Raw genomic sequence first — 12,401 nt, 5'->3', positions numbered from 1 at the left:
TATTTCAGCAGTTATAATTATTCTGTTTAAATCATATCAACAATGGGACTGTTAGTACCACCCGATAGTTTCACTTTCTAATAAGTTGATAATTCAATAATCCGACGCTATCTAGTTTTTCTCGTTTGAAATCTCGTGAGTTTTCTGCTGATGATGCCCAAGTGAATGCAAGGAAAGATCCGCGCAACTCGTGCTTGCTGGAAAGGTTCCAAGAAATTTCACCTTTTGTTACAGCACTGTGAGATGCATTTAAAATTCCATGGGCGCATGATGAGGTTCATTTCAGTATCAATGTATATATAAGGATGAAGTGCTGTGTGCAAGTTCGACAGTTGTGCCGTTACGTCCAGCAACACAAACGCTATTATACCTGCGCTCTTGCCAGGGAGAATTCAACTGCAAACATGGCAAAACTGAGTTTTCTGCTACTAATAGCGTTATGCTGTACAATAGTCACCAAAGCCCAAGTCCCAAAGCCAGGTATGTACATCTGATGGCAATTTGAATTCAATTTTCTAATTTTATTAAAACTATTCCGCCCTTGTTCGATTTCATTGCGATTATGACTACCCCAGCACCGCCAACCCATTGGAACTATCAACGTAAACATTTATCTAACTAAATTATTATGCTCTGATGATTAATATCCAAATGTCTATGCGTGTCACAGATCCGAATGAATGGAAGGAACATTTCTCATCTTGCGGAGGGGAGCATCAATCGCCCATCAACCTCGAGCTGAGCAAAGCCGCTGCTGTCGATTATCCCAGATTCAGTTTGAACAACTACGACCAGGTCTTCCCCGAAATGGTGACCAACAACGGTCACACAGGTACATAATCACCTTCTCGGAATTTTGATAAATCAAAAAATTAAATCTATAGGGATTCAAAATGAACATTTGGCTCCTTGAAAAAATATTTGTATATAGTCATGATGCGTGTGGAGAGTGGGGGCAAAACCGCTGAAGAGTTGCCGTTCATTACCGGTGGAGGATTAACAGACCGTTTCAATTTTTTCCAACTCCATTTTCATTGGGGTAAAGACACGCTGAGAGGCAGCGAGCATTACATCAATAATCGACAGTATGTTTATTCTCATTAGTCTTTTTCGTATTTCCATTCTTTCCCGCTCTGACCAACCGAATTTTCTTCCATGTATTTTAAAAGATATCCAGCCGAACTGCACATTGTCCACTACAACGCTAAATACGGAAGCTTTAACGACGCTGTCGTTCATCCGGACGGATTAGCCGTCTTGGGAATTATGATGGAGGTATATAATACTTGTTGAGATTTTTTTAATTAATTACTAAGCCATGTAATTAATTCATTAATTAATTAAACACGTTTTATTTCCTTAGTTGGAGGCTAGAGATAACATTGCCTTCCGCCACTTGGAACATTTCGACGAAATTATCAACCCCGACGCGGCTAAAAAGAGTGTCTTGTCCTATTCCTTTCCGCTGATGGATCTTATTCCCGACCGAACCGGAAGCTTCTACCGATACAACGGCTCGCTGACTACTCCCGGCTGTAACGAGGACGTCATCTGGACGGTTTTCGACACCCCGATCGGTATTTCCGAACGCCAGGTAAACATGAGAATAATGTTACAGTGTGCCATTATTGTATGACATAGTGCTAATTTTTTTTTTTTATGTTATCCGGGGGTTTTTAGTTGCGCATCTTTCGAAAGTTACACGACACTGAAGGCCATGAGATGGAGGATAATTTCCGTCCAGTTCAAGAGTTGCACGATAGAGTGCTTACTTACCGCCCGGAAGATCCCAACATGGACGAATAATTTCTTTCGTATATTTAATTTTGGAGGATTGTTGATTCCCGTTTGCTGTTATAGGCCTACTTACTACGCAAGACGATCCGTGGCAATCGCTAAATTGTGAATAAAGATCAAATTCTGTTGTATGAATTAAAATAATACAGCCTATCATTAACAAGAAAAGAATGATTTGCTTTTATTATTATCCATCCAGATAAGTGTTACATTGAATTACAATCAATGGGTTGCATAACCCTGGTTTACTCTCAGATCGCCTAGCGGCTGGCGCGTTAAAATGTTTTTCTTTTGTTTCACTGAGACATTTGACTAAAAATTCTCCCGATTTTCTTAGTCCTTTATCATTGTCTGTACGAACAAGTGTCATTGAAAGTTATTTCTTGTCAGTTGTCACCTCTACAACATTCGCCTCTCCTCTCCGATATGCAAATCAACCCACCTTTTTCCTTCACGGTATTATTAGTAAAAGCCTAACGCTTAATAAGTCTTTTGTTAATTTTAAAATTGCATCAAATTGTTACAGCTGGTGATTTTTGTTTTGATTCGGCCATTAACGGGAGCTGGTATCAACGTGACTACTTTAGACCCAGCATTACTCGAACGAAATGGTACGTAACAACAAGATTACACACGAATTAATTTATTCATGTTTTCACCATCAAATATAATTAACATTTTATTTATCTGAATTGTGAAGTAATCGGGAACGCGTCTGCAATGAACACTACGTGGGATTACGATGGTAAGTCGACATATAATTTTTATACTTGACTGAATTTCCAAAAATGTTTAACTGTTGATTTATTAATAGAGTCACTCAAGTGGCCGATTCGTATCGCTCCTTGCGGAGGTGAACACCAGTCGCCCATCAACATCGAACCAACCAAAGCCATCGTCACTGATTATCCCCGGCTGTCATTTGTCCACTACGACAAAGTCTTTCCTGAGACTGTCACCAATAATGGACACACAGGTATGAGAATATGTTTATAATTTCTTACCCCGATAAGCACAAATCAATTCATCGTTTTATTAATGATACAGTGACGCTACAAATTCACAAAGACGACGGGGATGACAGGGATCTGCCTTACATTAAAGATGGAGGGCTTTCGGATCGATACATTTTCTATCAACTTCATTTCCACTGGAGTAGCAACAACAGAATTGGAAGCGAACACCGCATAGCCAACAAAAGGTACACATTTGATCAGTTCTCCTGTATTTTATTTCTTATTTCTTTATCCTTTGAAAGATATCCGGCCGAACTTCACATCGTTCATTACGGCCAAAAATACGACAACTTTACAGAAGCCTCTAAACATCCGGATGGATTGGCCGTTCTCGCCATTTTGATTGAGGTGAACAAATTCCTTTTCAAATCTGCTGATGGTGCCAAAGTCTCTATTGCATAAATTTGAAATTCCAGATGGAAAAGAGAGATAACATCGCCTTCCGGCATATTGAGCACTTTGATGAAATCACTCGCCCTGCCAATTCCAGTAGCGCGGGAATGAACTCGAGTGTTACAAATCTGACCAACCCGGTCCCATTGGAGGATCTTCTGCCAGACAGTCCGTTCAGCTTCTATCGTTACAACGGGTCGCTAACTACTCCGCTGTGCAACGAAGCCGTCATCTGGACGGTGTTTGACATCCCAATCGCCCTCTCGCAACGTCAGGTTTGTGTTCGCTATTAAGACAGACTAGTAAATCAATTTAAAAAATTTGAGATGAGAAGAAATGTTTTCACGACTCAATGATTTTAGATGGGCGAATTTAGAAAACTGTTCAACACAGAGGGCTATCACTTGATCGACAACTTCCGTCCAGTTCAATCGCTTCACGGTCGTTTGGTGACGTACCGCTCCGAGAACTAGTCAATGTACACTAGAAATAATTTGACGCCAAAACCGCAATGAGTTTTAGATATTTTAATTTGTTTTTTTAATTATTCGTGCAATATTATACCCATCGATTTCTTAAATGCAAATATAAAATAAAAATACCAAATTAATTATTGATTAAAAACGACTGATGTTTCTCGATATTTGGCGTTGTTTTTTATTTGTATTTTATCCATACCAACAGGTAGCCGCCTCAATGGAAGGTACATTACAATCCGGCAGAACCCGAAAATGTATAGTACACAACGGCAGATGGCGTTTTGTTTGAGCTGAATCTTCACTCCTGCCGCGCTCATTTCAAAATCTATTTGGCAGTGAATGGACTGCTCCTCAGGTGTAAGGAATTCCACCTGACAAGCGGAACACATGTAATAGTAAAGAAAATTACTTATCTCGAGAAAAACTATCAATTTCTGCAATACGAATATGTGTTTGTACAATTAATTGATTTTCTCTTTGTTTTTACCAGAAGTCGCATTTATTTTGGTCCAACATACCGGTAATAATCTAATCAGTTGCCATCAGGACTACGGGGACTCGTAAATGTCTAGAGGCTATACAACGCCATACTTATTGGACATTTCGCTTTATCAGAATGGCGCCCGACAACCCAATAATGAAATGGGAAGTTTGTGTATTTATACCAGCTTATATGGAACCAACTGCCGGCAGCATCAGTCGTAAGGTGTTTGTGTTGTGTGGATTCACACCCACAGTTTAGAGGTCACCTCAAAGGTTCTTTGTAGTTTTAGAAACATTTTAAAGACATTCCTCTGCTGGCGAACAAGCTGCGATGTCACAGCGTTTCTTTGAAGGAACTGAGCACGCAACTCTTTACGCAAAGTCCCGACCCAATGCGCCTCCTGGACTTGCAGACAAGATCGTAAATTTCTTGAAGGAAAAGGTATTTTTAAAAACAGAACAAAAACAACTTTAAAAAACTTTTTTAAAGACTGAATAAATTGTGTTACAGTATCAAGGAGACTTGGAGTTGTGTTTGGATGTGGGATGCGGAAACGGCCAGTGTAGCGGCCTCTTTTCCGCCTCGTTTCGCAAAGTGTTGGCCACGGACATTAGTCCGTCGCAGATTGAAGTGGCCAAAACGCTCAATCATCCAACCAACGTCGAATTTCAGTAGGTTAAATTCAACTCTAAATATTGTGAACGATAATTGATTTTAGCCAACAAACACAGGGTCAGTCCAGCCGAGATAAGCCCAGCCAAAAATGAGTCGGCTCAAGTTGTAGTGGCTTGTGTGGCGGCCCATTGGTTCGACTTACCCGCATTTCTCAAAGAAGCCGACAGAGTTCTGTGTCAGAACGGAGTCGTGGCTTTGACGAGTTTCTTTTTGCCAATTGCGGTTCATCCTACGAAATCCGACGAACTTAATGACGCAATCAGACACGTAAGTTTCAAAGCACACACATTACAGTATCTGACAATAATATTCTTATCGATTCACATCGATGTCAGTTTTATTTTGAAAGCCTCGGTCCGTATTGGGGCAGCGGAGTCCGTCACTTGGAAAATGAATACGGCGACTTTACAATCCCTTACGCGGAAACTGTGCGGTAAAAATCAACATATTAATATATTATTAGGTTACATATATAAATAATAAAAAGTTAATTGCGAATTTTTTTCTAGGGCTGAAGTTTGGACCGACGACGAGCCTTACACTTTAGCCGAGGCAGCTGCTTACTTGGAATCATGGTCTGGTTTCCAGAATTTGTGTCGAGATAAAGGAGAAGCTGCCGGACGGGAAGTACTTCAAGAATTCATTGCAAAGTATTTTTTAAAAGTTTTAAAACTATGGCAATCAAACGTTTCTTAATTTCCAATCCATTTTATATGACAGGTGTTTGAAATCGTTGGGAACCACAGACGAACCAGACAGGGTGGAATTCAAATTGAAGCGGAAATATTTCATTTTGATGGGGCGCAAAGCCTGAAACGTTCCAGCCCCAGTTCCAGCACATTACGTTGTAAGCGGTAATGGGCACAATCATACTGAATATATCACGATAGATTTTATAAGATAGAAGAACACATTATTTTAATATTAAACATACTACCGAGTCTTTACAATACAAGAGATGAATGCAACTCTTAAAAGTTTACTGTCCGATAGTTAAAGATGCCCTTGATTGTTCCCTGGGTTATATTACAGTTACCGTTATTTTATTCTGTTTACCTTTCTTGTTTAATCAAACGCCAATTTTATCTGTGTAACATGAGATAAAAGAATTAATGTGCAGCACGAGATATCAAAACAAAGATCGGCGTAAGTGGCTTTATGTTATTGATTGACAAGTTCTATTGCGCATTTCCTGGTGACCTTATTCCAAGGCTGTCAGTGTGTTCCGATAGATTTAGTTAATCAATTTGGCAACCAAAAATTTGTATAATTCAAAGTTCATGTTAACTAACAAATCTGAATTATTATGACGCTCATTTTTGCCTCAGTTTCCACCAACATTCCAAGTCGGAAAGACATCGCTTGGTTAAATTTAAAATTAGTTCTTAATTCCCTAAGCTATAGGGCCTACTCTCATTTCAAGCTGATAGCTAATTAATTTTTTTTTCTTACAATTAAAAAAGGGGAACTTATTTGTTTGTTATTGACAAAACATTAAACCAGATTTCCATAGTGAAATAAAAAAGTTGAATCCCTTCCTGATAACCATATCAGAATAAAGCGCATGGCAACCGGCAACCCAAAATAGAAATGGGAAGTTTCGTCGACTTATAAGGAACGAACGGTCATGTGACTTGCCGTCGCCCGTCAGCGTCAGTCGTAATTTATTCATGTCTGATGATTCATATCCACAGTTTAGTTTAGAGGCAAACTCAAAGGTTCACTGTAGCGCAAAAATTTTGCTCCGACATTTCAGACATTTTCCTCTGCTGGCGAACAAGCAACGATGTCACAGCGTTTCTTTGAAGGAACTGAGCACGCAACTCTTTACGCAAAATCCCGACCCAATGCGCCTCCCGGACTTGCGGACAAGATCGTCTGTTTCTTGAAGGAAAAGGTATTATAAACAGCACAATAACAACATGACTTTAGGGGACTGAATAAATTGTGTTGCACAGTATCGAGGAGACTTGGAGTTGTGTTTGGATGTGGGGTGCGGAAACGGCCAGTGCAGTGGCCTCTTTTCCACCTCGTTTCGCAAAGTGTTGGCCACGGACATTAGTTCGTCGCAGATTGAAGTGGCCAAAACGCTCAATCATCCAACTAACGTCGAATTTCAGTAGGTTAAAATCAACTCTAAATGTGATAAACGATAATTGATTTTAGCCAACAAACACAGGGTCAGTCCAGCCGAGATAAGCCCAGCTGGAAATGAGTCTGCTCAAGTTGTAGTGGCTTGTGTGGCGGCCCATTGGTTCGACTTACCTGCATTTCTCAAAGAAGCCGACAGAGTTCTGTGTCAGAACGGAGTCGTGGCTTTGGCGAGTTACTTTCTGCCAATTGCGGTTCATCCCACAAAATCCGACCAACTCAACGACGCAATCAGACACGTAAGTTTTTTTTACCAATGTGTGTGTTGATAACAATCTTCTCCTTATCGACGGTATCAGTTTTATTTTGAAAGTCTCGGTCCATATTGGGGTAGCGGTGTCCGCCACTTGGAAAACGAATACGGCAACTTTACAATTCCTTACGCGGAAGCTGTGCGGTAATAGCCGATTTTAGCGCCACTAGACATCACCAACATAGTTTAAGATCTAATGAAAAATTAAATTATACTTGTTTTGTTGCAGAGATGAAGTTTGGACCGATGACGAGCCTTACACTTTAGCCAAAGTGGCTGCCGATTTGGAATCATGGTCGGGTTTCCAAAATTTGTGTCGAGATAAAGGAGAAGCTGCCGGGCGAGAAGTACTTCAAGAATTCATTGCAAAGTATTTTTTAAAAGTCTTAAAACTATGGCATTCAAAGGTTTCCTTATTTCTAATTCATTTTATATGAAAGGTGTTTGAAATCCTTGGGAACCACAGACGAACCAGACAGAGTGGAATTCAAATTGAAGCGGAAATATTTTCTCTTGATGGGACGCAAAGCCTGAAACGTCCAAGAACATCTTGTTGTTGTTGCCTGTGTTATTGTGGACAGTATCAGACGGACTCACGACATGAAAAAAAATAAAAAATGTATTTTACCGTCTTTGCAATACAAGGGATCAATTCAACTCTCAAGTTAATTGTTCCATAGTTATTGATGCCGTAAGCCCGTTACGTAATAGCGGGTAGAGAAGATGGAAAGTTTTTTTTCTTTTTCTATTTGCCTTTTTTTTTTAATTTAATCGAAAACTCCGATAATCTGTAAAGCTGAGATAAAAGAATTGATGCGCAGTATGGATGAGATATCAAAACAAGGTGTTGTGTGTTTCTTTTTATTATTCAAAATTTGATACCATTTTGTTTTGCCTCTCAGTACTCCATCAGACATCATTCAAGTTGAAAAGACACGCGCTTATATTATTTAAAGATAACACCATTTAGTCTGAATTGGCAGCAGCTACTTTTTCAAGTCGATTCGAGCTGATAATTAATTCATTTCGCACTTTCACAAGGAAAAAATGGTCGCTTTGGGTGTCTTCCTGATGGTAGCTTTATTCGCTTCCAGCTTCGGGAATGCTGATGTGGTATCCCTAGATGACAAAGGTAATTAAACATTTTTTGTCGGCCCACCAATGAAAAAGACTTGTTCTGTACTAACGACATCTTTCAGATTGCGCTGGGGGATACATTTTCGTGGACAAGGAGGTTGTGATGATTGAAGGTCCTTTTAACGAAAATTGTATTTTGCAATTCGAAACACAAGAGGATCGTATTCTGGCGTTCACCGTCGTCGATGGGGACATGAAAGAAGCCCTGAGATTTTTTTCAGTAAACATTTTCTGTGCCCGCTGATTGGGCTCACAGTGATTACATAACACTGAGTCGCGTATTAATATCTTTTGGTTTAGATTCACGATGGACTCGAAAGCGATTCTCCGATTCTCCTATTAGAAAATCAGAAGATTCTGGAAGCCTCAAGAAAAAATTTGCCAGCTGCGCTCTACACTACTCAATCGGGAGCGGAGATAAGATTTCTAAAGGCGCCAACTTCAAATTTCCAGCTCAAAATTCAGAAAGTGAGTTCTTTTCCATTTTCTCTTGAAATTCTACAAGCTATTTCTGTTACTTGGATTAATCCACATTTTCTCATATAAGGCCGTCATTTGCCCTTTCAATTTGGGAGTGGACAGCCAATGTGGCCGAGTGGTGGACGAGACTTCGTGCTACTGTGCTACCTTTGCCAACGTAAGACATCGTCAAATAATCGCATACACGTTACGACAAAGTATTTCCCGGCTTAAAGCCCTAAAAGATCATTTTTACGTTTGATTTTATTTGATTGAGCAGCGAAACCAAGCAGACCAGACAATGTTTTGTGTCGACAACAAGATGAAGTTGATTTCGTTCGGAAATGCAACAGAAGAGGAGCGCGTTCAAGCCGCTTGGGGTACCCGTAAGTATAAATATTGATGTAATTCATACACAGTATATTTCGAAGAAATATATGTTTCGGTTCAATTGCAGAAACGCCATTTTGGACTTCGTTGACGGACACTCGTCGGGAAGGAACTTGGCTGTGGGAGAGCTCGATGACCATTCCTGAATACACTAACTGGTACCCTGGAAGACCCAGTTCGGTAGCTAGCAATACCGATGACTGCATGGCGTACGGTGGCGCAACTTTTTTGACGTTCTGGGGCGATGTGAATTGCGCAACGACGATGGCCCATGCAGTCTGCGAAGCACAGCCATAACGTATTTTTTCTTGACCAAGAGTTTGATAGAGAAAAATAGAATAAGCTCACATAATTAATTGCTTGTGTGTAAGAATTATGAATATAAACAGTTTAATGCATTATTACAGTGGTCCATCACTCTGATCGGCTCGGTCACATTTGAATTTGATTATTACTCCGGCCCACTCATAATCGGTTAAACAGCATCTCATTCAACTATTTTCTTTGTTACAAATATGGTGATGATTCAAAAATATTTTTCAGCCAAAGTCAAATTGGGTTGCGCGTGTCGTTTTGATAATGCTCGTTAGCTAATAATGTAAAGATAGAAGGGGGAAAACATTTCCCCCAAATCTAATTACATACAGGCTATCAGGCTATCTATGATCACGATTCTGAACCTTGACTCATCGCGCACTGAGTACATAACGACAGAAAATCAAATGCAAGGATCAAATATCAGCGGTATGCTCTGTTTAATATTTTACACGCCATATTGCGCAGCGATCTATAGGTAATAGCTAAGACAATTATGAACATTGAGTTTTCAAATGAAATCGATTCAATTGAGGTTCCGTTATTGACTTGTATTGCACATGCATGTGTGCATGCATGACGAAATCGACAATATGAAAGGGACCGAAGGGACCAAGGCCATAGATAATAATGTCAGAAACAAAATAACAACAATTTAGCATATCGCCCAGACGAAAACTTAAAGAGGATTACATCAGAGACAGTCACCAGCTGCTCATGTGATTCTTTGTTATCATCGCTAACATTTGATAAAGTCCCACACAATATGGTTTTCACGGGTTTTCAATACTAAGTGTTTCATATTTTTTTAAATACCCACTCTATCAGTGCTATGTGTGCCGTTGTTACGATAGCGCACACAGAACATCTTCGATTTCACAACGTTTTGGTTTATAAAAAGGCAAATCTTTTTAAAAGTCTTCAGAAACCGATTTTATTCACTGCAAAAAAAAAAAAATGGTTAAAGTTGTAGCTTTTTACGTGTTGGCTACCTTTTTGGTCAGTTTCAACTACGGAAATGTTGTTCCACCCATCAGCAGAGGTAAAAATCAATTATATACTAATTTTTTGATCAACTTTAGTTGCAAAGATGTTTTTGCTGAGCAGATAACCAGATTTTCCCCACCTGTGTGGAATACATTTTTGTTGACAAAGAGATCGTGATCGACGGTCCGTTTAACGAAAATTGTATTTTGCAATTTGAAACACAAGAGGATCGTATTCTGGCGTTCACCGTCGTCGATGGGGACATGAAAGAAACAGAAAAATTTTTATCCGTAAGCAAAAATTGATTTTATTATGTTGTTACGTTTATTAGCAAACGATTACGTGATTATTTTCGTAAGATTCATGACGGTATCGACAGCAAGGCTCCCGTTCTCCTTGTAGAGAACCGGAAGCTTCTTGAACTTTCCAACCAGGATTTGCCAACTACCGTGTACACGTCTCAATCCGAAGCAGTTATCCGGTTTACCAAGAAGCCAACTTCAAATCTAAAATTAAAAATCCAGAAGGTTAAACGAGTTTCTTCTGCTCTGTTTTAATTTATTTTAAGTTGATCAGTGTTTTTTTTAATTGGATTTAATAAATCAGGCCGTCCGATGCGCTTTCAATTTGGGAATCGACAGCCAATGTGGTCGAGTAGTTGACGAGGTTTCCTGTTACTGCGCTACATTCGTCAACGTAAGAAATTGCACACTAGCAAAAACAATATTTCACGGCACATACACTAATTATCGAATGATTTGGTGAATAACTTATTTTTTTCTGACGTTTTTTAATAACAGAGAAATCATCCAGATCAGACAATGTTTTGTGTCGACCATAACATGAAGTTGGTTTCCTTCGAAAATCGAACAGAAGAGGAGCTCGTTCAAGCCGCTTGGGGAACAGGTAAATATACTTACGGACACATGCATACGTTGGTTTTGATCAAATGGAATCACCGCAGGACTGTGACTGTATACTATATAATAATATAATATATCACTGTAATATTGCAGAAGTTTCATATTGGACTTCTCTGACGGATACTCGTCGCGACGGAACTTGGCTGTGGGAGAGCTCGATGACCGTTCCTGCTGATTACACCAATTGGTATCCTAAAAGACCCAACACGGCCGTTAACAACGTTGACGACTGCATGGCGTATGGTGGAGCAACTTATTTGACCTTCTGGGGCGATCTGGCTTGCACAACGATGGCTCATGCAATCTGCGAAGCTCAGCCATAATTTGTTGCCAATAATCAGCTTTACCAGTTAATTTACCCGCTTACAAGCAAATACAACTATGAATAATGCAATGTCTATTAAAGACATTTTAATTTCTTATTATGACCTGACGTTATAAGATAAATACAATATTCATCAATAGGAAAACGATCATTGAAATGCTTATTCAGCATCTTCGTATGAAACATGTAGGAGAATATCTAGTCAACCCTCATTTGCATAACTTACAGACTCATTATTCCACAGAAGAGTGAGTTATCAGGAAACATATTCTACTTCTTATTTTTTTTACTCGATTATTATTCTCGTCTGACTGTATAGTATAAAGCTAAGGGGTTCGCAACTCAAATTTCAAAATTTGCATAAGAAAGTAAAACATTTTATTTTTTTTTTATTTTACGGTTTGGTCTCCCTACCTTATTTACTGATCTTTTTTAAAAATGTCTTACCCTATTATTCTACCTTTTTTGCCTAAACCGCACGCAAAACCTTTCAACGTCCTTGTAGAAATTTAATGATTTTTTCTGAATTCTCTCCCCACCCCCACTGTGTTGTGATTCGTCGATATTTTGCTTTGCTATCTTTCCTGTGGTTCACTTGCTTGTTGATTTTTACTTTC

General features: G+C 39.3%; 6 protein-coding genes across 7 annotated transcripts; all 6 read left to right on the top strand.

Moving 5' to 3' along the window:
• The first annotated feature begins 267 nt into the window (after positions 1-267).
• On the top strand, positions 268-1,965 carry LOC124197950 (putative carbonic anhydrase 3). Its single transcript, XM_046593538.1, has 7 exons — positions 268-480; positions 576-602; positions 671-832; positions 932-1,085; positions 1,170-1,275; positions 1,364-1,594; positions 1,681-1,965. Exons 1-7 carry the CDS (start codon positions 306-308, stop codon positions 1,804-1,806), a joined length of 981 nt encoding a protein of 326 aa, XP_046449494.1. The 5' UTR covers positions 268-305; the 3' UTR covers positions 1,807-1,965.
• Positions 1,966-2,111: 146 nt separating this feature from the next.
• Positions 2,112-3,812, top strand: LOC124197939 (carbonic anhydrase 2-like). Its single transcript, XM_046593525.1, has 8 exons — positions 2,112-2,253; positions 2,324-2,408; positions 2,498-2,542; positions 2,612-2,773; positions 2,845-2,998; positions 3,056-3,161; positions 3,230-3,481; positions 3,569-3,812. Exons 1-8 carry the CDS (start codon positions 2,224-2,226, stop codon positions 3,677-3,679), a joined length of 945 nt encoding a protein of 314 aa, XP_046449481.1. The 5' UTR covers positions 2,112-2,223; the 3' UTR covers positions 3,680-3,812.
• A 102-nt stretch (positions 3,813-3,914) lies between these two features.
• LOC124197946 (putative methyltransferase DDB_G0268948) lies at positions 3,915-5,812 on the top strand. 2 transcript variants are annotated; one of them, XM_046593535.1, is made up of 8 exons: positions 3,915-4,080; positions 4,176-4,391; positions 4,453-4,610; positions 4,680-4,840; positions 4,901-5,111; positions 5,180-5,277; positions 5,354-5,494; positions 5,565-5,812. In XM_046593535.1, exons 3-8 carry the CDS (start codon positions 4,500-4,502, stop codon positions 5,656-5,658), a joined length of 816 nt encoding a protein of 271 aa, XP_046449491.1. In that variant the 5' UTR covers positions 3,915-4,080; positions 4,176-4,391; positions 4,453-4,499; the 3' UTR covers positions 5,659-5,812. The 2 variants fall into 2 exon arrangements, with proteins under 2 accessions (XP_046449491.1, XP_046449490.1); XM_046593534.1 differs by having other exon boundaries at positions 3,928-4,074.
• A 671-nt stretch (positions 5,813-6,483) lies between these two features.
• LOC124197948 (putative methyltransferase DDB_G0268948) lies at positions 6,484-7,912 on the top strand. Its single transcript, XM_046593536.1, has 6 exons — positions 6,484-6,741; positions 6,803-6,963; positions 7,024-7,234; positions 7,295-7,392; positions 7,478-7,618; positions 7,689-7,912. Exons 1-6 carry the CDS (start codon positions 6,631-6,633, stop codon positions 7,780-7,782), a joined length of 816 nt encoding a protein of 271 aa, XP_046449492.1. The 5' UTR covers positions 6,484-6,630; the 3' UTR covers positions 7,783-7,912.
• A 223-nt stretch (positions 7,913-8,135) lies between these two features.
• LOC124197944 lies at positions 8,136-9,629 on the top strand. Its single transcript, XM_046593532.1, has 6 exons — positions 8,136-8,380; positions 8,448-8,605; positions 8,686-8,853; positions 8,933-9,022; positions 9,125-9,230; positions 9,302-9,629. Exons 1-6 carry the CDS (start codon positions 8,296-8,298, stop codon positions 9,529-9,531), a joined length of 837 nt encoding a protein of 278 aa, XP_046449488.1. The 5' UTR covers positions 8,136-8,295; the 3' UTR covers positions 9,532-9,629.
• A 743-nt stretch (positions 9,630-10,372) lies between these two features.
• LOC124197942 (CD209 antigen-like protein D) lies at positions 10,373-11,853 on the top strand. The gene is made up of 6 exons (XM_046593530.1): positions 10,373-10,591; positions 10,657-10,826; positions 10,896-11,063; positions 11,143-11,232; positions 11,337-11,442; positions 11,553-11,853. The coding sequence occupies exons 1-6, from the start codon at positions 10,507-10,509 to the stop codon at positions 11,780-11,782; spliced, it is 849 nt and encodes a 282-aa protein (XP_046449486.1). The 5' UTR covers positions 10,373-10,506; the 3' UTR covers positions 11,783-11,853.
• The last annotated feature ends 548 nt before the right edge of the window (positions 11,854-12,401 follow it).

This window comes from Daphnia pulex, chromosome 7 (assembly GCF_021134715.1).
Source record: "Daphnia pulex isolate KAP4 chromosome 7, ASM2113471v1".
In the NCBI taxonomy this organism is placed as follows: Eukaryota; Metazoa; Arthropoda; class Branchiopoda; order Diplostraca; family Daphniidae; genus Daphnia; species Daphnia pulex.
This window is presented reverse-complemented; position numbering and strand designations above follow the sequence as displayed.

What these genes read in the sequence shown, in the direction of transcription:
- LOC124197944 (XM_046593532.1), top strand. Translation starts at nt 8,296, where the DNA reads ATGGTCGCTTTGGGTGTCTTCCTGATGGTAGCTTTATTCGCTTCCAGC. An exon ending in AAGCCCTGAGATTTTTTTCA is followed by an intron (nt 8,606 to 8,685) that starts GTAAACATTTTC and finishes CTTTTGGTTTAG; the next exon opens with ATTCACGATGGACTCGAAAG. An exon ending in TCAAGCCGCTTGGGGTACCC is followed by an intron (nt 9,231 to 9,301) that starts GTAAGTATAAAT and finishes GTTCAATTGCAG; the next exon opens with AAACGCCATTTTGGACTTCG.
- LOC124197948 (XM_046593536.1), top strand. Translation starts at nt 6,631, where the DNA reads ATGTCACAGCGTTTCTTTGAAGGAACTGAGCACGCAACTCTTTACGCA. An exon ending in TCTGTTTCTTGAAGGAAAAG is followed by an intron (nt 6,742 to 6,802) that starts GTATTATAAACA and finishes TGTGTTGCACAG; the next exon opens with TATCGAGGAGACTTGGAGTT. An exon ending in TCAACGACGCAATCAGACAC is followed by an intron (nt 7,235 to 7,294) that starts GTAAGTTTTTTT and finishes CGACGGTATCAG; the next exon opens with TTTTATTTTGAAAGTCTCGG.
- LOC124197939 (XM_046593525.1), top strand. Translation starts at nt 2,224, where the DNA reads ATGCAAATCAACCCACCTTTTTCCTTCACG. An exon ending in CACTACGTGGGATTACGATG is followed by an intron (nt 2,543 to 2,611) that starts GTAAGTCGACAT and finishes ATTTATTAATAG; the next exon opens with AGTCACTCAAGTGGCCGATT. An exon ending in CACCAATAATGGACACACAG is followed by an intron (nt 2,774 to 2,844) that starts GTATGAGAATAT and finishes TTAATGATACAG; the next exon opens with TGACGCTACAAATTCACAAA.
- LOC124197946 (XM_046593535.1), top strand. Translation starts at nt 4,500, where the DNA reads ATGTCACAGCGTTTCTTTGAAGGAACTGAGCACGCAACTCTTTACGCA. An exon ending in CCAACCAACGTCGAATTTCA is followed by an intron (nt 4,841 to 4,900) that starts GTAGGTTAAATT and finishes CAACAAACACAG; the next exon opens with GGTCAGTCCAGCCGAGATAA. An exon ending in CTTCAAGAATTCATTGCAAA is followed by an intron (nt 5,495 to 5,564) that starts GTATTTTTTAAA and finishes TTTATATGACAG; the next exon opens with GTGTTTGAAATCGTTGGGAA.
- LOC124197942 (XM_046593530.1), top strand. Translation starts at nt 10,507, where the DNA reads ATGGTTAAAGTTGTAGCTTTTTACGTGTTGGCTACCTTTTTGGTCAGT. An exon ending in AAACAGAAAAATTTTTATCC is followed by an intron (nt 10,827 to 10,895) that starts GTAAGCAAAAAT and finishes TATTTTCGTAAG; the next exon opens with ATTCATGACGGTATCGACAG. An exon ending in ACTGCGCTACATTCGTCAAC is followed by an intron (nt 11,233 to 11,336) that starts GTAAGAAATTGC and finishes TTTTAATAACAG; the next exon opens with AGAAATCATCCAGATCAGAC.
- LOC124197950 (XM_046593538.1), top strand. Translation starts at nt 306, where the DNA reads ATGAAGTGCTGTGTGCAAGTTCGACAGTTGTGCCGTTACGTCCAGCAA. An exon ending in AGCCCAAGTCCCAAAGCCAG is followed by an intron (nt 481 to 575) that starts GTATGTACATCT and finishes TGACTACCCCAG; the next exon opens with CACCGCCAACCCATTGGAAC. An exon ending in AACCCATTGGAACTATCAAC is followed by an intron (nt 603 to 670) that starts GTAAACATTTAT and finishes TGCGTGTCACAG; the next exon opens with ATCCGAATGAATGGAAGGAA.